Source organism: Gouania willdenowi, chromosome 17 (assembly GCF_900634775.1).
Source record: "Gouania willdenowi chromosome 17, fGouWil2.1, whole genome shotgun sequence".
NCBI classification, from domain to species: domain Eukaryota; kingdom Metazoa; phylum Chordata; class Actinopteri; order Blenniiformes; family Gobiesocidae; genus Gouania; species Gouania willdenowi.
Window position 1 is genome coordinate 35,828,144 of NC_041060.1, and position 24,174 is coordinate 35,852,317.

The 24,174-nt window shown below is 40.1% G+C and overlaps 1 protein-coding gene across 1 annotated transcript in view; it reads right to left on the reverse strand.

The window, feature by feature from the left end:
* The window catches only part of dhx30 (DEAH (Asp-Glu-Ala-His) box helicase 30), a 44,638-nt gene extending 26,337 nt beyond the window's left edge, over positions 1–18,301 (reverse strand). Inside the window, exons 1-5 of the mRNA XM_028473547.1 lie at positions 17,885–18,301; positions 11,639–11,749; positions 6,723–6,902; positions 6,489–6,644; positions 3,508–3,660 (exon numbers count right to left, since the gene is read on the reverse strand). Of these exons, the coding sequence (XP_028329348.1) occupies positions 3,508–3,660; positions 6,489–6,644; positions 6,723–6,902; positions 11,639–11,749; positions 17,885–18,241 (957 nt within the window). The 5' untranslated portion in view covers positions 18,242–18,301. The remainder of the gene's footprint in view (positions 1–3,507; positions 3,661–6,488; positions 6,645–6,722; positions 6,903–11,638; positions 11,750–17,884) is intronic.
* Between the last annotated feature and the right edge of the window lie 5,873 nt (positions 18,302–24,174).

The following is a 24,174-nucleotide window of genomic DNA, read 5'->3' on the forward strand; positions in this document are numbered from 1 at the left end:
TTCAATTCAAAATAAATAAATTCTCAGGCTCTAAAAATAGTTACATTTATGAACTCTAAAACTGAGAAAATAACCATAATTCAATGCTGTTTTGGTGCTGTGTATTACATTTAATCTGATTGGTCTGTCAGTCATCTCACAGCAGAAAAGGACAGTGGCTGACTATGACGGACATAGACACATTTGCAGAAGTAGAAAAAAATCAGCAAAAAAGATCGGTTTCATAAGCAAGGATCGCAGATCCCCCAATATAAGGAAAATACGATCGATCGGTGCATCTTAGTTTGGATTAATTATTATACATTTTATTTTTGAGTTAAAAAAAATCTGCTATATTATGGTATAGATATTAGGGATGTAACGATTAATCGTAAGGCAGTTAAAAATCGATTCATAAGTATCACGATTGATATCGATCTTCTGAAAATTGAATCGCAGCACTTTTTTTATCCAAAAGTGTAGGCGGCGGGCGGAGTCTGCTAATACTTTCTTTCTGGCTGCCTTCTACTCTTAAATATGTTAATAAATGATTCATTACCCCTTTAGCCCCGAAAGAATATCTATAATGTTACATGAATATCTGTAAAAGTCACGTTTTTCTATTAGCTCTGTCTGCTAGCATAGCTTCTCTTCTTCACTGCTAGATTAGCTGCATGCCAACCGACCACTGGGTTACCAGCGCCCTCTGCTGGTTTAAACAAATATCTGATGTAAATACAGGGCATTGACGGTTTTTTTTTTTTAAAGTCCAATTGTTAAGGCACAAAATACATTTTCAGTTGCACTTTTAAAAGAAAAAGAACTATTATGCAGTTTTGCATTGTTTATTATAGAACCAGAATTTAAATTAATAAGCTTCTTCTTCATTTGTATTATTCCTTTATTTATTTAATTCAAGATTTATTTTTAGTTAAATTGCATTATTTTGAATAGTTTATCAAGGGATTCTTTTGACAATGAAAAATAAAAGGAAAATAGTACAGTATTTTCTAGTTTTTTTCCCCCCAAAAAAATAAAGGAATACTTTTCAATCATCATTTGTCTACAGTCTCATTTTGTAAAATAAATCGTATCGTGAACCCAGTATCATGAATCGAATCGTATCGGGAGTTGAGTGAATCGTTACATCCCTAATAGATATACTTCCATAGTTCTCAGCATCCTCTGTCTATCAAGTTGAACAGTGGTGAAACAAACCCCAGACTTAACACAGAAGAGATTGTATTTGTCTTTATGTTTCACACATGGTGAAATACTATCATCACCACTGTTATCACTTTAAGGACTTTAAAAACACTCTGTTTGTTCCAAAGAACCAGACTGATTTAGAGCTAAGAGCCTCTTTTATTGTGGTCGACGTTAGTTGTGTTCACTTCAACTGGGAATTTGGAGTGCTGTAACATTACCAGTTTTAAAAGGTACATCTTTATTCTCATATGCTCAGACTTCTTTATATTTTCAGTCGTGATGGAATTAAGACTCAGAAATAATGATCTTACAGAGGAGAAAAGTTTCCTGCTGAATGAAAGTTTTAGAACACGTCACTTTGACCATCATATGATCGTACCAGGTAAAACACATGGTCCAAAAGTCCAAAGTCAAGAAATTAACTAAAGACTTTCTCTTGGGTTGCAAAGGGTTATTCAAAATATTCAAAAATATAAACTTCTCATCTAAATTGTCTATTGGAATTAACTGGAAACTGTCATTTTTAATAACCCATAGATGATATTTAAGATGCTAAATTTTCCCCGTCCAACGTTCAATTTGGTTAATTCACCATTTTTCAAAGTTTTCAACTTGACCATCCATCCATCCATCCATCCATCCATCCATCTTCTTCCGCTTTTATCCGGGGCCGGGTCGTGGAGGCAGCAGTCTCAGCAGAGATGCCCAGACCTCCCGATCCACGCACACCTCCTCCAGCCGTTCTGGGGGAACCCCGAGGCGACACCAGGCCAGCTCAGAGACATAGTCCCTCCAGCATGTCCTTCCACGAGGCCTCTACCCAGTAGGACATGTCTGAAACACCTCCCGAGGGAGGCGACCAGGAGGCATCCGATACAGATGCCCGAGCCACCTCAGCTGGCTCCTTTAGACGTGAAGGAGCAGCGACTCTACTCTGAGCTCCTCCCGAGTGACTGAGCTTCTCACCCTATCTCGAAGGGTGCGCCCAGCCACCCTGCAAAGGAAACTCATTTCGGCCGCCTGTAGCCATGATCTTGTCCTTTTGGTCATTACCCAAATCTCATGACCATAGGTGAGGGTAGGAACGTAGATCGATCGGTAAATTGAGAGCTTTGAGAACATTTTTAGTGGAAGCCCATATTTATGCTTGTTATTGTCCAGTTATGTAAAATTACTCCCAATTTCCTGTTAAATGGTGAATATGGTAAAAAGAGGTTAAAAGTGTCAATAATGCATCAAAGAATTACAAAAAATAAGAATATCATGGAAAAGTTGTTTAATTTCCACAATTACATTCAAAAAGTTAAACTTTAATAGATTATAGACTCAGGGTCCATCAGTATTTATTTGTTTGTTATTTTTACATCATTTGGGCTTCCAGCTCATACAACGGGTGAGGAACAGAACATTTCACCCCAAATCATGACTGACTGGATATTTCACACTGGACGTCAAGCAGCTCTGGATCTGTTCCTCACACGTCTTCCTCCAAACCCTTGGACCTTAATTCCAGAATAAAAGACACACTTTACTTTCATCAGAAAAGAGGACCATGGACCACTGACCAACAGTCCTTATGCTCCTCTTTTTTTCTGCAAAAACTGAAAAGTAAATGATTTCTTCACAGTGTTCTAATTCTTTGAATTCCTGTTTTCATGGGTTTTATGAGCTGGAAACCCAAATTATGTAAAAATAAACAAATACTTGAAATTGTTTAAATTGTGGGCCCTGAATCTATAATCTATGAAAGTTTAACTTTTTGAATAAAATTATGGAAACAACTTTTCCATGATATTCTATTTTTTTGGAAAGGATCAACATATGTGACATGTATGAAATGGTTTATAAGTGATGAACATGTGTGGAAAGTGGAAAAAATGTGCAGAAAAGTCATTGAAATGTGATGTAGAAGTGTCAGAAATGTAGCAAAAATACATTAAAAGGAGCAAAAATATGGAAAGAAAAAGTGATGAAAATAGATTAAAATATGGTGAGTTTGGTTGATTTGCAGAAAAATGGTTAAAATAGTTAAGAAAAAATTCTTAGTTTAATAAAGGCATCTGGCGACTACCTCTAAGTTCTGACCCCAAGGTTGAGAACCCCTAACATAGATTGTTCATTAGAGGTTTTATAGCATTGACTGGGTGTGTCTTAACTGCTCCAGGAGCCACGCCCCCTAATGGAGTTTTTTTTTTTTTTTTTCTCGTCCCCTAGTGGCAGGTCAGACAAAAGCAGGGGTTTAGTTCTTCTTTACGTTCCTGTGGAGGTTTTCCTCCCCTGAGCAGCCCTAGTAAGGACTTAAAGTAAACATCCACTGACCTGGGTGAGGTATTCCCTCATGTGGCCCTGCAGGTGTTCTGGAACGTGGATGAAGAGAGGTCGTCGGTCCTTCTGCACGGCCTCCTTCACCTGCTCTCTGTGGTACTGAGCATGAGTCAGAGGGTGGTTGTTCTTATCCAGCAGCTCCAGCTCCTGCATTAGAGCACATGAAACATCAGCAGCTTCGTCACTCGTTCAGATGGAGCATCTGCTACACACATGTAAACAACAGACAAGTCCATGGACTGGGAATTCCACTTTCAACTGGTTGATGTATTCCTCAACCGTTCTCATGCTAAAATGGGGAACCGTGCTGCAACAACACTTAGCTAGGAGCCACATGCTACAAACACATTTACAGAAAAATGTGAACACACAAAATGCAGGGTTTCCCAACGTTTCTGTGAGGATCCTCAAGAGTTTTTATTCCAGAGCTATGGAAAGTGGGAAACATCACCCAGTGGTACGGGAACAGCACTGTACGTGAGCGGAGAGCCCTGCAGAGGGTGCTAAGGTCAGCAGAGTGCACCATGGGTACAACACTCCCCACCCTCCAGGACATCTTCACAAGAGGAGCACAGCCAGATCAAAGAGGATCAGGAGTGATCCCCATCACCCTGGTAACGGACTGTTTACATTTCTACTCTCTGTCAACAGCTTCTTTCCTCATTCTGTCCAGATCGTGAACTCTACTCTCCTCAGTTAAAAAAACATTAAAATAATTAATCTGCACATTGCACTTTGACAACTCTGGACACTGTTTAGGTTTTTTTATCCTATACATTCAATAATCATTTTTTAACTATTTTACATTGCTATTTAACTGGAACCTGGTCACTATGAACTTTGCATATTTAACATGTTCACACTTGCAATGTCTACAGTATTTGATTCTGTATTCTCTGTGCATTCATGTAACTTTATTTTTTGTATTGAGTTATATGTTTTTCTGCATTTATGTGTATTACTAAATTGAGTGTTTGTTGTTGCACGGCCTTGTGGGACAGTCTTACATTTCACTGCACGTTTGTTTGAGCATGTGACAAATAAAAATCTTGAAAACACATCTATTTGTGGAGGCCCGCCACAAATAGATTTTGCCGCTGTTGGTCCTCGCTCTATGAATGTAGCGTGTCATTACAACTCCTGTACGTTTGGTGACAGTTTGCATCGCCTCCACCAATAACACCACTGGTCCTCCAGAGAAGACGACGACGTTGCAGAAGCGTGAGACAAGGTTAAAAAAATAATTTCCTGTTTTTGACCCAAACGATGCAGAAGAAACAGAATGTTGTGATGATGCGACCAAACAGCATGTGTGCGTCTGGAACGTGTCGTTGTAGGTAAGACGGAGTAAAAACAATGAAAGTTACTCTCAAGGGTCATTTATGTTTCCGTTAGGGTCAACGCCGGACATATAGTTAAAAAAACATTCTGACAGCAGCATGGATTCAACTGTAGTGTCAGCGCACCTTTGTGGACTACATAATCACTCATTTATTTTGACTCTTTCACCCAGTCAGTTATTGGCCTGTACATTATTATTTAACTAATCTACAGTATTTTCCGGGCCATTGAATGCACCGCTGTATTGGCCGCATACCAATAATTTAGCAATTTTCCAAGAAAATTTATGTAAAGGCCGCTCCGTGACATAGGCCACACCCTATTGGCTGATGAGGGTGCAATTCATGACGCGGCGCCTCCATCCTATTATTAAAGCTGTGACATCATCACTTTCCCACATTATGTGAAGCTGGTTTCTGAACGTTCAGTTCATGGCGATGTTCAGTGGCTGTTACAGTTCATTTATTCTGCTGTAGGGGGCGCTGTCAGTTATATTCTGCCTGCTTTCACTGGACACGTGTGTGACTGAGTGAAACACACAGAGCGCACCGCCACATTGGCCATTTTATTTTATATTATATTGTGCATTGCTGGAATGTCACCGCTAAATAAATATTTTATTTTTTCTTTAAAGGAATGGATTTATTTTTTGAAGCATTAATATAAGTTTTTGTAATTATAATGCTTTAATTTCAATGATGTGACCTGTGTCTATATACTGTAAATGCAGCTAGAAACTCAACATGTCCATAAACATTAACACTTGCAGAGTTAGCGAACAGGCTAACAGGCTAACCACTTAACGTGTGTCGAGCTGCTGCTGTATGTTGGGCAGTTAAGTTACTTTATTTATTCAGTCAACCTGATTATTTTTCATTTAAATATATTCAATTGTATTTATTGTAATTCATGTTTATTTCTGACTCCTTGTACCAAACACTTAAAAAATGGCAAATATGCAAAAATGAAACAAGATGACTAAAAACACAAAAATTACTGAGAAATACGCAAAATTCAACACAAACTTACAGAATACATAAACTGACAAACATTTTTAAAAAGTCAAATACGCAAAAATGAGTCCAAAAACATACAAAACTAGGCACGACCTGTATTTACGAGGCAAATACGAATTTGGCAATTGAACATTGGCAAAAATGACAACATGTATCAGGAATTGTTGACAAGTTATATAATGCAGGAAAAACAGAACACTGACCTTGATATTAAATGTGACCTTGAGCAAAGGTCAAGGTCACACATTGAAAGGAAATGTTGTTCAATGGTACCAGTCTGAACGTTTCATAAATGTAAACATCAAATTTGTACGATAAATATTCGTAGAGATATGGGAAATGTTGGTTTTTGACACTTGATCTTTTGGCTCCAAAAAAGGTGAACTGAACATCCTAGACATTGTCCCTATGAGATGACATATGTGTCATTAGTGCTGCATTAATAGTATAGGAGGACTTCTAGCACAAAGGAGTTGCTGAAGATAAATAATTAGAACTCCTACGAGAACAATGTGTTTGTCAACTGAAACAAGATGAGTAAAAAACACTAAAGTACAGAAGATGAAATAGAACCTACAGAGGCCTGTGATGGTCATAAAATCATCAAACCATGTTTACCTTGAGCCTGACACAGGCCAGAGCTGCAGCTTTTCTCTCTGCTGTGAGACGAGTGTTGGCTGATGCTGTGAAGGTCATTTCCTGAGGCCAGAGCAGAGTCAGCGTGCACCTCTTCACCTTCCCTTCTCTTCCTGTGATCCTGAACTGGAGCAACTCCTGTGAAGGTGGAACAGTGCATGTAAGAGATGACACATGGGGCTCTGAGAGTCCAGCAGGGGGTGCTATGGTTCTGACCGTGGGTCTGTTGGAGGACGTGGCCACCTGGAGAACCCGGTTCAGCAGGGACTTGGGTTGTGGGAACATGGATAGGGCTTCAGAGACTGGGTGTGGCCTCTGGAGGTTGTTCATCACACCACCATCATCAGCTCCTCCTCTCTGTGTCAGCTGATTGCTGGGGCCGATCACACCCAGGTTCTGGGAGAGCGGCACACACACCTCAATTACAATTACATCTTCAATTACGATTATGGTGACTGGCATTTTTTCCAATTACAATTAAACATTTTAATTATTATTTTCAACTTGAAACAGGGCTGCACAATTAATCAAATTTTAATTGTGATCACAATTTTAGAACCTGATTGTCTGCATTATTTACATTCATAATAAGGGCTCTGCAATAATATTACAATATTATATATATTTATATAAGATTTCCTTTTTACTGCACAACTTCCATAATTAACTCATGATTAATCGCTAATTAATTGCATATTTTGTATCTGTTCTGATTGTACATTAAAAGGATATTTTAATTAATTTAACTCTTACCAACAGGAATCATCAAATGGGAACATATATTTAATATATTTGGAAAGAATTATTAAACATCCAGTTTTCAAAGAGCTTAACATAAATAATTGATCCTTCTGCATCACAGCAGAGACATTTTCATTTCATCATCTTCCACCTCAAAGCTAATAACACACACTATGATTGTGTCTAACCACCTCACATACTGTATGTAGAAATAAAACACTAAATCATCCATTACTACAAAGTAGGTTCAACGCAGCGTGTAATTAAAACAAAGAAATGGTGTTATTAACAGCTCTCATATTGTATTCAGCATAGTCTGTGTACGTGTAGTTATTTGATGCAATTAGGGCTGGGCGATATGGCCTTTTATAAATACCGCGATATTTTTAGGCCATGTCACGATACACGATATATATCTCGATATTTTGCATTACCCTTGAATTAACACTTTGATGCACAAAATCACACCAGTATGATGATTCTATATGTCTACATTAAAACATTCTTGATCATACTGCATTAATATATGCCAATTTTAAACTTTCATGCAAAAAAGGGGATATCACAACTAAGTCAAAGTTGACATAACTGTATTTATTAAACAGTGAGTGGCTCAAACATAAAATTGTCAACAGAAAGTGCACGTTCTGTGCAAAATTGTCACAGAGACATTTCAAAACAAGACATTAGTGCAGGATGCAACTCACATGGCATTTCAAAACACAAAATTAAAGTGCACTTTTTGTACATAATGCCACTACAATATTTTAAAACAAATAGTGCCCTTTTGTGCATGTTGTCATTAAGATGACATTTCAAAACAACACTAAATTTAAGTGCACCTTTTGTGCATAATGCCACTAAGATATCTGAAAAAAAAAAAAAAAAAAAAAAAAAAAAAAACAAAAAAAAAAAAAAAAAAAAAAGTCCGCGAGTTTAACGGTATGGTCATTTTCAACACCGCACAGACTACAAGCTGCGATATATCGAGTATATTCGATATATCGCCCAGCCCTAGATGCAATGCTAATTAATCCAAGCAGATCTTCGTCCTCCACAAAGCTAATGGACCTGCAGGATGTAGCCACACATTTAGTGATTGCTGTTGAAAGGTTGTTGCTTGTTGATTTGTCCAGTCTCTCTGTAAACAATCTGGTAGGACTTTGAAGCTGAACTTTCCTTCCAAAAGCCCTTTTTCCGTATCCATAGCTCCGCCCTGCTCTACCTTGATCAACAAACACGTTGCTACCTGAATTGCCAACCACGCACGGGGCCGCCCACATGTTCTTCTTTGTTGTCTTTATCGGTGGTCGGCCTCCACCATTTGGGGCATTACCGCCTTCTACTGACACAGAGTGTGGGGAACAGTTTTAAGATAAATCAATCTCCTGCAAGTTGGCCAACGGGGTGTACGTTAATCACATATTAAAAAATAGTTGCGCTAATGGGAATTTGCATTAACGCGTCAATTTTGACATTCCTAATATATACTTGTACTGTATAACAATATTATTACAACAATCTGTAACAGTGTCAGGGTCAATTATAATTGTAATCATGTATTTGATAATTAATTACAATTATGGTGTAGTTATTGTAATTTTAATAATCTGTTGCAATCATAATTTAGTTTAGATAATTGACTTTGGAATTGTAATTGCAAAGTTTTGCAAATGTATTAAAAAAAAGAAAGTGAAATATCACATGGTCATAAGTATTCAGACCCTTTACTGTGACACTCATATTTAACTCATACTGTCCATTTCTTCTGATCCTCCTTGAGATGGTTCTGCTCCTTTATTAGAGTCCAGCTGTGTTTAACGAAACTGATTGATTGATTATTAAAGGCCACATCTGTCTATATAAGACCTTACAGCTCACAGTGCATGTCAGAGCAAAGGACAATCATGAGGTTGAAGGAACTGCCCAAGGAGCTCAGAGACAGAATTGTAGCAAGGCAAAGATCTGGACAAGGTTACAAAAGACCACTCAAGGTTCCTAAGAGCACCTCCATAATCCTTAACTAGAAGAAGTTTGGGATGATCAGAACTCTTCCTCGACCTGGTCGTCCAGACAAACTGAACAATCGTGGGAGAAGAGCCTTGGTGAGAGAGGTAAAGAAGAACCCAAAGATCACTGTGGCTGAGCTCCAGAGATGCAGTATGGAGATGGGAGAAAGTTCTACAAAGTCAACTATCACTGCAGCCCTCCACCAGTCAGGGCTTTAAGGCAGAGTGGCCCAATGGAAGCTTCTCCTCAAAGCAAGACATATGAAAGCCTGCATAGAGTTTGTCAAAAAACACATTTTTCAGCTGCAGGGACAGGACGACTGGTTACTTATTAGGTTATTTATTTCAGGCTCAGTAAATGTCATTAATTGTAATTGAACTTTCATAATTGAAAACGTAATTGTAATTGACTTTTTGAGGACAAAAAATAATGAAATGTGTGTCACTGTAATCATACTTGAATTGTAATTGAACATGGATAATTGAAAACATAATTGTAACTGAAAAACATAATCGACCCTAACCCTGAATAGTGGTTCTTAAGTTAATCTTTTTCTCATTATTTATTTTTACTATCATTCTAATTAAAAGCTTAATTTTGCACTGTAAACTGTACGCATACAGTCATGGGCAGAAATATCGGCCCCCCGGCACTTCTGTCAGATAATGAACCACTTCTCTCAGAAAATTGTTGAAATGACAAATGCGTAAATATTCACATGTTTATTTCTTTTGTTTGCATTGGAACATTCTACACAGCCCAACATAAGTCTACATTACAGAACAGTTAAAGTTTGTTGTGTTATTTGTACTATTTTATTTTTGAAATATTAAAGAAAACAGTTTCTTTGTATTTTTAAATGAGCATCTTATGAGAGAGAAAAAGTCTAAACTTTTATTCAGGCTATTTTATTTATGCTAGTTATTTCTTGTACAGTAAGTTTTTATTTGTTTAGCATGAATAAATGTTACTTTTTGTCTTCATTTTGCCTTTGTGTGATGACATCATTAGAATCAGTTTATTTATAATTATCTGATACAAACTGTATTGTTTTGATGTCATAATTTGCCTTAACACACGATATATTAGATCAATTTTTGAATTGAGAATCGGTTAAAATGAGAATTAATTTTGAATGGAATCGTGACCTAAGAACAGAATTATGAGACACAAAGATTTACATCCATAGATTTTATCCACTTAAAAATAATGACCAGGAGAAGAAAAAGCCGAATGCAAGTAATTTTATTTTAAACATTATTTTTTTTAACAAATTAAAAAAGGTTTATACAACTACGATAAAAAAAAACTTATATAAAACTGTCAAATAAACAAACATACACATCAATGTGCAAATACAGACTATTAAAAATATAAAATCATACAACACATGCAGAGTATTTAGAATTTTTGTAAATAATGATATTTTAATAATAAAGTAATAAATATTTTTTCTAATGGGGTTCAGTAAAATTATTTAACATCATATTGCACATATTTTCTATTGATATCTGTATCATGATACATATCATTATTGTTTTATTGCCCAGCACTATGTAATTATATCTCTAGATTTAAAAAAGTTTTAAACTGTAAAATGATCCTGAAGAGGAGTGAGAGGTAAAGTTGATATGACATATTTTAAAGGTCCATGTTACACTAAATTAACATTTCTGTACATACACATGATCAAAGTGTTTTTCATTGATTCCATCAATCAATAGTCAGAGGGTGATTTACTCCTTTCTTACTGCAGGGTGAACACAAACTACTCGCTACAATTTGATGACACGTTCCCCCTTTGATGACGAATTTGACGCGGCACTGAGCTGGAGAGGCCACGCCTCCAGGAAGCTCTCTGCCGTGATTGACATGTGAACAGACACGCCCACGAAGATGAGCATTTCAGCATCCTTCACACAGTGCTATGTATGTATTTTCTAAAGTCTATGTATGTACCGGTGAACGCCCCACCCCCACGCTCTGTCTCATGTTTATAAAGCAGCGTGAGCTCAGCTACAGAGTGGGTGGGCCGTCCTCTGGTCCTACGTCACCGTGCTGGGAGGAGGAAGTCAGTGTCCTGTCTATAGACACGCCCACACATGAATATGCATAAGTAGGACGTAAATCAGCCTGTTTGTGTAGAGAAGATAAAACTCTGGAAAACTTAGAACAAATGGAATAGCATGACATGTGACCTTTAATAATTATTAATTATGTATGTGTAAGACTTAGAACTGTAACATGGTTCGCTAGGTTTCAGTTTAATTACATTTTAATTGCCACATTTTTATATAATTTTCATACCAATTACAATTATAAAGTCAATTATCTGAACTAAATTACGATTACAACAGCTTGTGTGTGTGTGTGTGTCTTACTCTGAGCTTCAGACAAGCAGCAGCTGCAGCAAAGCGCTCAGCGTCAACCTTTCTGGAGGCGTAACCATCCTCTTCAATCCTGCAGGGCCACAGCAGTGTGACGGTAGCCCTCTACACACACACAAAAACACCAAATATAACACACAAACGGAGAGCCACAGATTTTATGCTGAAAAACCAGTAATTTCAACATAATTGATCCCTCCTACCGAGGGCTGTTCCATTATAAAAAATAATAATCACGATTATTCAAACAATTATTTGTCAGAAGTTATTCATTTTTTGTACAAGACTATGTAAAATATAATCTCTAAACAAATAAAATCCTTCAAACACTAAAATCAAGTATGTTCACTAGGGGTGTCCCCATCTGGTAAAGATATCAGTCTGATATTAGCAGGTGGCAGGTGGGTGGGTGGGCCGGGGTGGCTATACTTCTTGCCCCCCGACTTAGTGCCTGTACGTTGGAGTTTACCCCGGTAGACGAGAGGGTAGCCTCACTCCGCCTTCGGGTGGGGGGACGGATCCTGACTGTTGTTTGTGCCTATGGGCCAAACAGCAGCTCGGAGTATCCACCCTTCTTGGATTCCTTAGAGGGAGTACTGGAGAGTGCTCCTTCTGGGGATTCCCTCGTTCTGCTGGGGGACTTCAACGCTCACGTTGGCAGCGACAGTGAGACCTGGAGGGGCGTGATTGGGAGGAACGGCCCCCCTTGATCGGAACCCGAGCGGTGTTTTGTTGTTGGACTTCTGTGCTCGTCACAGATTGTCCATAACAAACACCATGTTCAAGCATAAGGGTGTCCATATGTGCACTTGGCAGGACACCCTAGGCCGCAGTTCGATGATCGACTCCGTAGTCGTGTCATCGGACTTGCGGCCGCATGTCTTGGACACTCGGGTAAAGAGAGGGGCGGAGCTGTCAACTGATCACCACCTGGTGGTGAGTTGGCTCCGATGGCGGGGGAGGATGCCGGTTAGACCGGTTAGACCTGCTGGGAACGCCTGGCAGAGTCTCCCGTCAGAAGGAGCTTCAACTCCCACCTCCGGGAAAACTTCAACCATGTCTCGGAGGAGGCGGGGGACATTGAGTCCGAGTGGGCCATGTTCCGTGCCTCTGTTGCTGAGGCGGCTGATCGGTGCTGTGGCCGCAAGGTAGTAGGTGCCTGTCGTGGCGGCAATACCTGAACCCGTTGGTGGACACCGGGGGTGAGGGATGCCGTCAAGCTGAAGAACGAGTCCTACCGGGCCTTTTTGGCCTGTGGGACTCCGGAGGCAGCAGACAGGTACCGACGGACCAAGCGGAGTGCAGCCACGGCGGTCGCCGAGGCAAAAGCCCGGACATGGGAGGAGTTTGGTGAGGCCATGGAGAACGACTTCGAAGAGATTCTGGACCACCATCCGGCATCTCAGGAGGGGGAAGCAGTGCACCGTCAACACTATGTATGGTGCGGATGGTGCGCTGCTGACCTTGACTCGAGACGTTGTGGATCGGTGGGGGGAATACTTCGAAGACCTCCTCAATCCCACCGACACGCCTTCCAATCAGGAAGCAGGGCCCGGGGACCCGAGAGTGGGCTCTCCTATCTCTGGGGCTGAGGTTGCCGAGGTGGTTAAAAAGCTCCTCGGTGGCAGGGCTCCGGGGGTGGATGAGATCCGCCCAGAGTTCCTCAAGGCCCTGGATGTTGTGGGGCTGTCATGGCTGACACGACTCTGCAACATCGCGTGGACATCGGGGGCAGTGCCTCTGGATTGGCAGACCGGGGTTGTGGTCCCCCTTTTTAAGAAGGGGGACCGGAGGGTGTGTTCCAATTATAGAGGGATCACACTCCTCAGCCTACCCGGTAAGGTCTATTCAGGGGTACTAGAGAGGAGGGTCCGCCGGATAGTTGAACCTCGGAATCAGGAGCAGCAATGTGGTTTTCGTCCTGGCCGTGGAACTGTGGACCAGCTCTACACCCTCAGCAGGGTCCTTGAGGGGTCATGGGAATTTGCCCAACCAGTCCACATGTGTTTTGTGGATCTGGAAAAGGCATTTGACCGTGTCCCTTGGGGATTCCTGTGGGGGGTCCTCCGGGAGTATGGGGTATCGAACCTCCTGATAGGAGCTGTTCGTTCCCTGTATGACCGGAGTCAGAGTCTGGTCCGCATTACCAGCAGTAAGTCGAAATCGTTTCCGGTGAGGGTTGGACTCCGCCAGGGCTGCCCTTTGTCACCGATTCTGTTCATAACTTTTATGGACAGAATTTCTAGGCGCAGTCAGGGCGTTGAGGGGGTCCGGTTCGGGGGCCTCAGTATTGCATCACTGCTTTTTGCAGATGATGTGGTCCTGTTGGCTCCAACATACCGTGACCTTCAACTCTCACTGGATCGGTTCGCAGCCGAGTGTGAAGCGGCCAGAATGAGAATCAGCACCTCCAAATCCGAGTCCATGGTTCTCGACCGGAAAAAGGTGGAGTGTCTTCTCCGGGTTGAAGATGAGGTTCTGCCCCAGGTGGAGGAGTTCAAGTACCTCGGGGTCTTGTTCACAAGTGAGGGAAGGATGGAGCGAGAGATCGACAGGCGGATTGGTGCGGCGTCTGCAGTGATGCGGAGTCTGCACCGGTCCGTCGTTGTAAAAAGGGAGCTGAGCCAAAAAGCGAAGCTCTCGATTTACAGGTCGGTCTACGTTCCAACCCTCACCTATGGTCATGAACTTTGGGTCATGACCGAAAGAACAAGATCACGGGTACAAGCAGCCGAAATGAGTTTCCTCCGTAGGGTGGCTGGGCTCTCCCTTAGAGATAGGGTGAGAAGCTCAGTCATTCGGGAGGGGCTCAAAGTAGAGTCGCTGCTCCTCCGCATCGAGAAGAGCCAGATGAGGTGGCTCGGGCACCTAATTAGGATGCCCCCTGAACACCTCCCTGGTGAGGCGTTCAGGGCACGTCCCTCCGGAAAGAGGCCCCGGGGAAGACCCAGGACACGCTGGAGAGACTATGTCTCTCTATTGTAGAGTTTCATTGAATGTGTGTATTAATAATAATTTATATTATTATATTATAATTATTGTAGAGTTTATTGAATGTGTGTATTAATAATAATTTATATTATTATATTATAAATATTGGAGTTTCATTGAATGTGTGTATTAATAATAATTAATATTATAAATATTGTAGAGTTTCATTGCATGTGTGTATTAATAATAATCAATATTATATTATAAATATTGTCGAGTTTCATTGCATGTGTGTATTAATAATAATTAATATTATATTATAAATATTGTAGAGTTTCATTGAATGTGTGTATTAATAATAATTTATATTATATTATAAACTAAACTAAACTAAACATGGAAATAATAGAAGAAGTAAAAGAATATAGGGCACTAGGAGTTTGGATGGACGACAAGCTGACCTGGAAAAAACATATACAAATAGTTAAAAACAAAGTTGCCAAAAGCAGTTACATCCTATGGAAGCTTCAACAAATCCTACATACCAAATCACTTAAAACAATCTATTCTTCACTCATAGCATCACACTTAAATTACTGCTCCGAAATATGGGGTAATAACTACAAAACGTATCTTGAACCACTATTTAAACTACAAAAAAAAGCTATAAGAATTTTACATAAAGTACCACACAACACACACACAAACGATTTATTTGAGAAGTCAAAATACCTAAAACTGCAAGAAATAATACACTACAACACACAAATACACGCATTTAGGGCTTCATCAAAAATACTACCACATCAAATACAAAAACGTTTCACATACAATCAAAATTCCTATGAATTCAGACATAATAATGTGTTTAGACCAAACAGGGTCATATCAAACGTTGGCAAACATAGTACTGTGTATAGAGCCATGAACCTCTGGAACAGCCTTGACGCAGAGACACAACAGTCCGATAATCTGAAACGATTTAAGGAGAAAACGAGGAGTACATTTCTACACACATACAGATCTCAAGTCAACTCTCCATTGAACTCTACAGCGACGACATGGAACTCATTAACTGGTCATTGAGCGCCAAAGATACGGAGAAAAAGGACAGTGAAGAGGAATAACAACAGGAACAATGACTGCAGACGAGAACACATCACATAAAAAAGGACAAAAAAAAAAAAAAGGAAGAAACGAGGTTGGATGTAAAATTATCTGTGTTCAAATTAGGGGACGGATCTAGATAAGCATAATGCTTTTTTCCGTCGCCCTTTCCGGCATGAAAAAGGACAAAAAAAAAAAAAAAACAATGATGTGATTTTGCTCTGAATGTCACATGAATTTCTGTGAATACAACCATGTCGGAAATGAACTGAATAAATAAAAAATAAAAAAATAAATTATAAATATTGTAGAGTATTGTTGGAGGCACTGAGATATCTATAACTGAATTAGTTGTAAATAAACAATGATTCATGGTTTCCTGGATATTTTAAGTTCTCCTGTGGGACACATTGGATGTTCTAAAGCCGTGGTTCTCAAACTGTTTTGGCTCTAGTTACTTTTTCTCTTATTTCTGAATCCGAGCCCCCCCTCATGTCTAACTACTACGTTTGTTCAGAATTCTGTGAAAAAAATAATGGAATGAATGAGTGAGAACACACATTTTACAGAATCTAACTTTATAAAATAAGTGAATAAAACAGTATTTAGATTTATTTCTATAGTTTCTACATTTCCTATCGTCTCCCTCCTGATGTGAGATTAACGCTGACCTTTGTATTTATAGTTCATGTTCTAATCAACATCAGTTTTGTTGTTTGTTCTTTTTATTATTCAGTATATTTTTCTTTTTTGTTGTTGTTTTTGTGTGTTATTATTTATTAAGTTATTCTATCTCAGTGTGTGTGTTTTTGGTGTTTCTGTTATTTTTGTGTATTTTGTCGTGATCTTTTTTCTCTCATTTAGTGTCTTTGTTGTTGTTTTTAAATATTTTTCTCTCTTAGTGTGAGTGTTTTTGGTGTCATTTTATGTATTTTGCTGTTTGTTCTTTTTATTATTCAGTATACTTCTGTCTTATTTTGTGTATTTTTGTGAGTTGCTGGTAGCACATAGTATGATTGTAATTTTTACTAAAAAAAAAACATATTTTTAATGCTTTAATTTGTTCATTTCGGGCATGGGGTCAATTACATTTATGATTACAATTATGATGATAATGACATGTTTTCCAAATACGATTTAAAAAATTAATAAATATTATCTATCATCTAATTAGTTCCTCATCTATTGGTTGCCTTGTTATGATTCATAATAAATTAATATAATGGTATTATTATTATTTATAATGTGGGCATTTATTTATATATTTTTTTAATGGTAAAATGTGTGAAAGCTTGATATGAAACATATTTTAATAATTTTATTATTATTATACATCAATTTTTTATAGCGCTTTTCTGGGTACTCAAAGTCGCTTTACAATGAAGGGAGCAGTGTATGGGGTCGGTGCCTTGCTCAAGGCCACCTCGGCAGTGCTTGAGAAGTGCCCTGGCACCTCTCCAGCTACCAGAACAACTTCTGTTCTTTTGGACCATACTGGGACTTGAACCGGTGACCCTCCGGTTCCCAACCGATGTCCCTACGGACTAAGCCACTACATGTGTAGAGCTGTACATAGAACTGTATAACGTAGTTCAACAGTTTAGCATTAAATTATAATAGACAATTTTTATAGCATTGTCATGGTAATTACAGAGCCAATTACATTAACTAATTTCATGAGTTTTTGTATATATTTTTTTAGGGTTTTTTGTATATTTTTTATTATAGTTCTGTTTGTTTTAGAGTTATTTTAGTTGGGGTTTTGTTGCAATTTTGTTTTGGGTTATTTTGTAAAATTTTTTTTGTAGATTTTAGTGTTTTAATGAGTTTTTGGCCTCATTTTGTGTACTTTTGTTGTCATCTCTTGTTATGGTCTAAAATGTATGTTTTAAGAGTGATTTTGTGTATTTTTGGTAGATATGATCGAGGGAAGGTCTGTTTGTTTTAACTCCGCTTTATTCACGTTAGGCTTTCATAATAAACATAAATCGTATCGGCTGCCGTAAAGTATCACTGTCGTAAACTGCCGTGAACATTCCCCAATGTGCTTCATAAACTGAATAAATAAATAAATAATCAATATATGACATTTTTAATAGAGTTTTGTGGCTTTTTGAAGTTCTTTATGTGGTTTTCTAAGTGTGTGTGTGTGTGTGTGTGTGTGTGTGTGTGTGTGTGTGTGTGTGTGTGTGTGTGTCTGACCTTGATTCCAGTTTGCTCTGTGCAGCTGTACTGGAGGAACTGGGACAGGTCTGTGACTCCCAGTGAGCGGGTCAAGGTGTGGTTCAGGAGGTTTTTCGGGTCAGGGAACTCCTGCAGAAGGTCCAGGTTCGGGTTCCGGGGAGGACTGAGTCGTTGGGACCCACAGTCCTCTGTCTGCGGGCTTCTCTCACCTCTGCTCTGGCTAAGAGGAGCCGCTCCGAGCCGCTGGGAGCTCCGAGCTTTGGTCCCGTAACAGAGAAACCCGGTCCCGGTCGCTGTTTGTGCCCCTTTAACGGCTCCGGTAACCACCGAGCACAGCGCTCTGAGCCGCACGAGCGACACACCGGGTAGCGCCATCTTTACACTGAACGTTCTTCTTCTGTGGTGGATCCACGTGATGTGCACAGCGCCCTCCCATCTTCTCTTCTTCTTCTTCTAATGGTTTCCGGCAGGCTGTACACTAAAAGAAGCGTAATGCTGCCCTCTTCTGTTCACTTAGAGTCACTCCATTTTAGATTCTCAAATAGAGGTTGGAAGATTGGAGATATCTCACGACTGCCTTATCTATTAAAATCGACTCTGCTCTTGATGCAAATATTGACTTTATTGAAAACACTGTCAGCCCAAGAGTTGAAAGTTCTTTAAATAACGTTCCCCTTTCAGCAGAATAACATCCACAGGCCAATAGAACGTGGGAAATAGTCTCAAGTTGACCACACTGACATAATCCATCCAGATGTTTGCCTATTTGATTTAAATATGCAGCTAGTCCACAATGCCCCAGTCTTAATCTGGTTAGCTTAACTTGATTTGATCGGCAAGTTGCCCACAGGAGTCTAGTGCCCTGCACACAATGTTGACACTTAAAATAATGCCTCCCTCTAGACTCATTCTCCCACTCCCTTTGCCATTGCTGATACACAGTAGCTTTGAAAACACTGACACACTCAGCCTTCCCCAATCGGACCACATATTCAATTTCTGTCTCGAGAAGAGCCTTCTTTGCTAGCCTATCAGCAGCTTCATTCCCCACAATACCTGCATGAGATGGGATCCAGGAAAAAACAATACTAGACCCCATCAACTCTATCCGGTGAAGACAACACAAAATCTCTACCACAGTATCTATCCTAGACCCGGAGGGATGGTCAGAAATTGCCTGCAAGGCAGCCATGGAATCCGAATATATATACGACATCTCAGGTTTATTTCGTTCAATCCAATCTAAAGCCCACCTAATGGCTAACAACTCAGTCGTGAACACAGATACATAATCAGATACACGCATACTTTTCCCAATTTCATAATTCATAATGTAGACTCCAAGACCGGCTTTTCCTGATCTCGGATCCTTAGACCCATCTGTAAAAATGTGACAGGCCGTTTCTTTATTTAGAGCCACAAATTCATTTACTTGGCCACAAACAAAACTCTTATCCAGCCCCAGCATGCCCAATTGAACGTCCGGCTCTGGCAAAAGCCAGAATGGGACAGGGGACCACATTAGCTCAGCAACACTCCCATTCTCCAAACCCACGTTACCAGCCAGCTGACAAATATGTCTCAGAAAATGCGCTTTTCCCTCCCTTTTTGCAAACTCCCAACAATCCTCCAAGAGGCAGTTGGCCACAGATTTATGCTGCAGTCCTGCTAGTCTGGCCCAGTACTGGAGCCCCAGCTTCTGCCTTCTAATTTTTAAAGATGTTTCCCCCATTTCAACCAACAGTGCAGGTATGGGTGTGGTTCTAAAAGCTCCACTGCACACTCTTAAGGCTTTTGCTTGAACTCTGTCCAGCTTTTGTAACACAGTTTTTGCCGCAGCTCCAAATACAAAACAACCATAATCTAATGCAGATCTTATCATTGCTCTATAAATCATAATCAGAGTTGACCTATCTGCTCCCCAGTCACTGCCAGCCAAATTACGAAGTACATTTACAACTTTTTCACACTTACTAACAGTCTTTTCAATATGCGTATTCCATGTTAGCCTCTCATCCATCCACATTCCGAGAAATTTAAACACTTTTACCTTTTCTAACTGGTTTCCATATAAATACAAAGTCATTTGTGGAATTTTCTTTTTCAGGCCAAAGATCATGTACTTACTTTTAGATGCTGAAATCCTAAAACCCCACATTTTTGCCCAGTGTACTACTTGATCCAGGACTACCTGAGTTTGCTTGATTAAGTGTTCTGTATTTTTACCCCTATGCCAAATAGCGCCATCGTCTGCAAACAGGGATTTTCCAAAACCTGGATTAACACCCTGAAAAATGCCATTTATCATTATATTAAATAAAACAGGGCTAATTACAGATCCTTGAGGCGTACCATTCAAAATACTAACGATTTTTGAAAGTTGATTTTCTACTCTTACCTGTATTGTTCTACCATTAAGGAACTCTTTAATCCATACAAACATTCTTCCCCTAATGCCAGCGTCGAAAATTTTAAACAGCAAACCCTCCCGCCACATACTATCATAAGCCTTTTCTATATCGAGGAAAACTGCCACCACGGCCTCCTTGTTAACCACTGCCCTTCGGATATCCTGATCCAATACTGCAACCGAGTCCATGGTATTTCTTCCAAACCTAAATCCGTTTTGATAATTCACAAAATAACCAGTTCTTTCTAAAAAAATACACAAGTCTATTAGTGACCATCCTCTCCATCAATGCAAGTCAATGCAATAGGTCTATACGACGACGGAGAAGAGGGATCCTTTCCCGGCTTCAAGATTGGAATTACTACAGCATGTTTCCACACACTTGGCATCGATCCAGCTTCCCAAATGTAGTTAAACAAGGCATGGATCTCTTCCAGCACTGGCTCATCCAGATGCTACAAAATCTTATAACTTATCTCATCTTGTCCTGGTGAAGTATTGGCCCCAGCCTCTACTGCATCTTTAAGCTCCTTAAAAGAAAAATACAGATTAAACGAGCTGTTCGTGTCTTCACTGCATGTTAATTTTCAATTATTATCTCGCAGAACTTCATTTCTCATTCTAAGACTTTCATCCCCCAAAACTGTCGAGTTATGCACTTCTTGAAATACTTCTACACACATATCAGCTTTTTCTTTGCTACAGACAGCTTCTGCGCTGCTATTCTTTAGCACAGGTAGAGCAGTATTACTCCTTTTCCCCACCATTCTATGAATCCGAGCCCAGATTTCTTTAACTTGGGTTCTTGGTCCTATCGTACTACAGAACTCCCTCCAACATTTATTTTTTGCCCCCTTAATTGTTTTCCGAGCCAAAGCCCTACACCTCTTATAATCAATAACATTTTCCTGAGTAGGATGCATCCTTAACTTTTTAAAAGCCTTCCTTCTATTGCTTACTGCTTCAGCACATTCCTTGTTCCACCATGGAACAATTATTCGATCACGGGGCAACCTTCTACTCGGAATAGTCTCTGCAGCTACTCTCATAATCATATCTGTCAAAGATTTACACGTTATCTATAGACCCGTTACTATCTACCCCATCCAACCCCTTATTAGTACCTTCTCTGAACTTGTCCCAATCCACCCTGGAAAAATCCAATCTGTGACATCTGTCTGAAGATTCTACCATAATTGTTCTACCAAAAGTAGCCATAACAGGAAAATGATCGCTTCCGAGTGTATCATCATCCCAAACTTCCCACTTTGCTAGCATTGCCAATGAAGGGCACGTAAAACTGAGATCAAGGCAAGAAGTCTTGTTTGTATTAATATCAATTCGAGTAGCTCTTCCATCATTCAAAATTACAAAATTGCTTCTATCTAAAAATTCTTCTACCACTAAACCATTTGCATCCCTTTCCTGGCTTCCCCACAAAGGGTTGTGAGCATTAAAATCACCTACCCAAACCACAGAGTTACCTGTCCTCCTCTCAATTTCCTCAAGTTCTGCCAAAATCAGAGGTTTACACGGGTTATAACAATTTACAATAGTTATTTTCCCCTCAGTGCTCCATACCTCTGTGATTAAACATTCCAATGCAATTTCACATTCACATTGTTTATAGTGAACACCTTTTTTGATAAATGTAGCACACCCTCCACCAGACCTATGCCCTCGATCCTTACGTAAACAATTATAACCCGGAATTGAGAAATCTAGGCATGGCTTCAGCCATGTCTCTTGGATACACAATATATCTGGTTTCACATCACAATCTCTGACAAACTTTTTAAAATCTTGCCCATTAGCTATAAGGCTCCTAGCATTCCATTGCAGGATGCAGACCATGAAGATTTAAGCTAAGTACCACTGAACCAGGCTTCCAGCCCCCCTTCCTCCATATTACTTAATGATTCCTCCTCTACTCCATCTCCCACCCCACTACTTACGCTCGACTGGATTTGAGCCTCCTGCGTCTCCTTCATGTATTTAAACAGGGACTCGGGGGCATATTCCTTAAGCCCCAAAAACCGGACTGCAGACTCGACCACCCACCTAATTAGATCAGATCTTGAATTTTTGCCACGTGATTCGTACACAACATCCACAATAAAAGCCATAAGGGACTCTTTATTTACAATAGGATCCTGACTAGAACTTCCCCCCGTCTCCATACCTCTTTTTAAGACCCTTGGAGGAGCCATACTTACACTCTGGGCTTGTGGCTTTGCCTCCACCTTTTTCACAGCTTCTGCATAAGAGATCTTGTGTTGCTCTTTCACCTCTTTTACTTGTTTAGCTTTTACATACATTGGGGATTCCTTATAGGATGCCGTATGACACCCTCCACAGTTACAACATTTTGGAGAAGGTACACTACAAGACATAATATCATGCTCTCCTCCACACTTGGCACATCGCCTCTTACCGTGACATGAAGCCGCCAAATGCCCAAATCGCTGACACTTGAAGCATCGCATTGGAGGTTTCTGGTAACTCCTAACCGGAAATGATAAACAGCCAATAAACACTCTTTCTGGTAAAGTACTTCCACTAAACGTGATTAATACTGGGGCATTAGGATTTCCACCTTCACGAGCTTTAAACCGTTTTACTTCACAGGCAATCCCACCCTTGATACTTTCCTTTATTTCACACTCTGATATTTCAGCACATACACCGTAGATGACGCCCTGAATTATTTCCTTTTTTGTTATTATTGTTGCTTCCACTCTTTTCCCGGCAATCTTTGTTACCTTGGCTACTTTGTCCATCTGCTCCTTGCTTTTACACAGAGCCAGCAGTGCTCCATTTGCCAACACTCGAGCATCCAAGCCCTCGCCTACATTTTTAAGTGACTCGGCGATTTTTAACGGATTTACACACCTAAACCCGTCCCCAGTTTGCTCTTTCAACTTAAAGATAACTCGAAACTCTTCAATTGCCTTTGCCATTTTCATAAATCGGCCTCCGTCTCTTCCGAGTGAGGTGTCGGCACCCCTCTTCCTATTCCCTATTTTACTTCTGTCCTCTTCCTGACTTATCCTTCCTCCTCCTCCCGAGGAAGAAGCCATCACCTCCTGTACTCGTCCCGCCAAACTCAGTGAAATGTTCAACAAACGCGGGTAAAACTATGACGATCTGCCGGATATTTTCAAGCACTTCAAATCCTCCTCAATCTCCGCGGGAATTTCTTCTGCACGTCCGATCCGGTTAGCTTCCAACTACGTCCCCCTCCCATCTTCTCACGAGGTATTACAGTTTAAAAAATATTCCCTCCTATCTCCTTTCCTATCCACTTTTCCATAAACCCATGGATGACGTCACGGGGTTAAGGAAAGGTGTTAGGAGAGGAGTTAGGAAACGGCCGTCACGTTTGTTTTGACAATCAGACGCACTTCCGCTAGGTGACGTCATATTCTGACGGCTGCGAAGGCTATGATGTTTTTTTTTTGGTGAAAAAACCAACCAACACTTTCCTCTGATATAATGTCATAAATCACAGGTTTGAGTGTAAATCAAAGGAAAAGAGGAACTAAAGGTAAACTAAAGAACATCACATAGAGAATGGTTGATCACACTAATCACTAATATCAATTATGTTGAATAAAACATCATGTGGATCAAAATGTCTCTGATCTCTTCTTCCTGAACCAAAGAGTGTCTGTTTTATGTCAGTTATAATCGGATTATTTGTTTACATATAATAATGTGGCGATACGAGGGTGTATAGTACAACCAGTTATGTGAAAGAAATATGACAACGCCACAGCTACGAGAGGGGAAACACTCAAACGCCCACACCAGGACTGAAGAAACACCACCACCACAGATGGCTGCCACAGATGGCTGCCACAGATGGCTGCCACAGATGCAGGGAGAGGAAGAATAC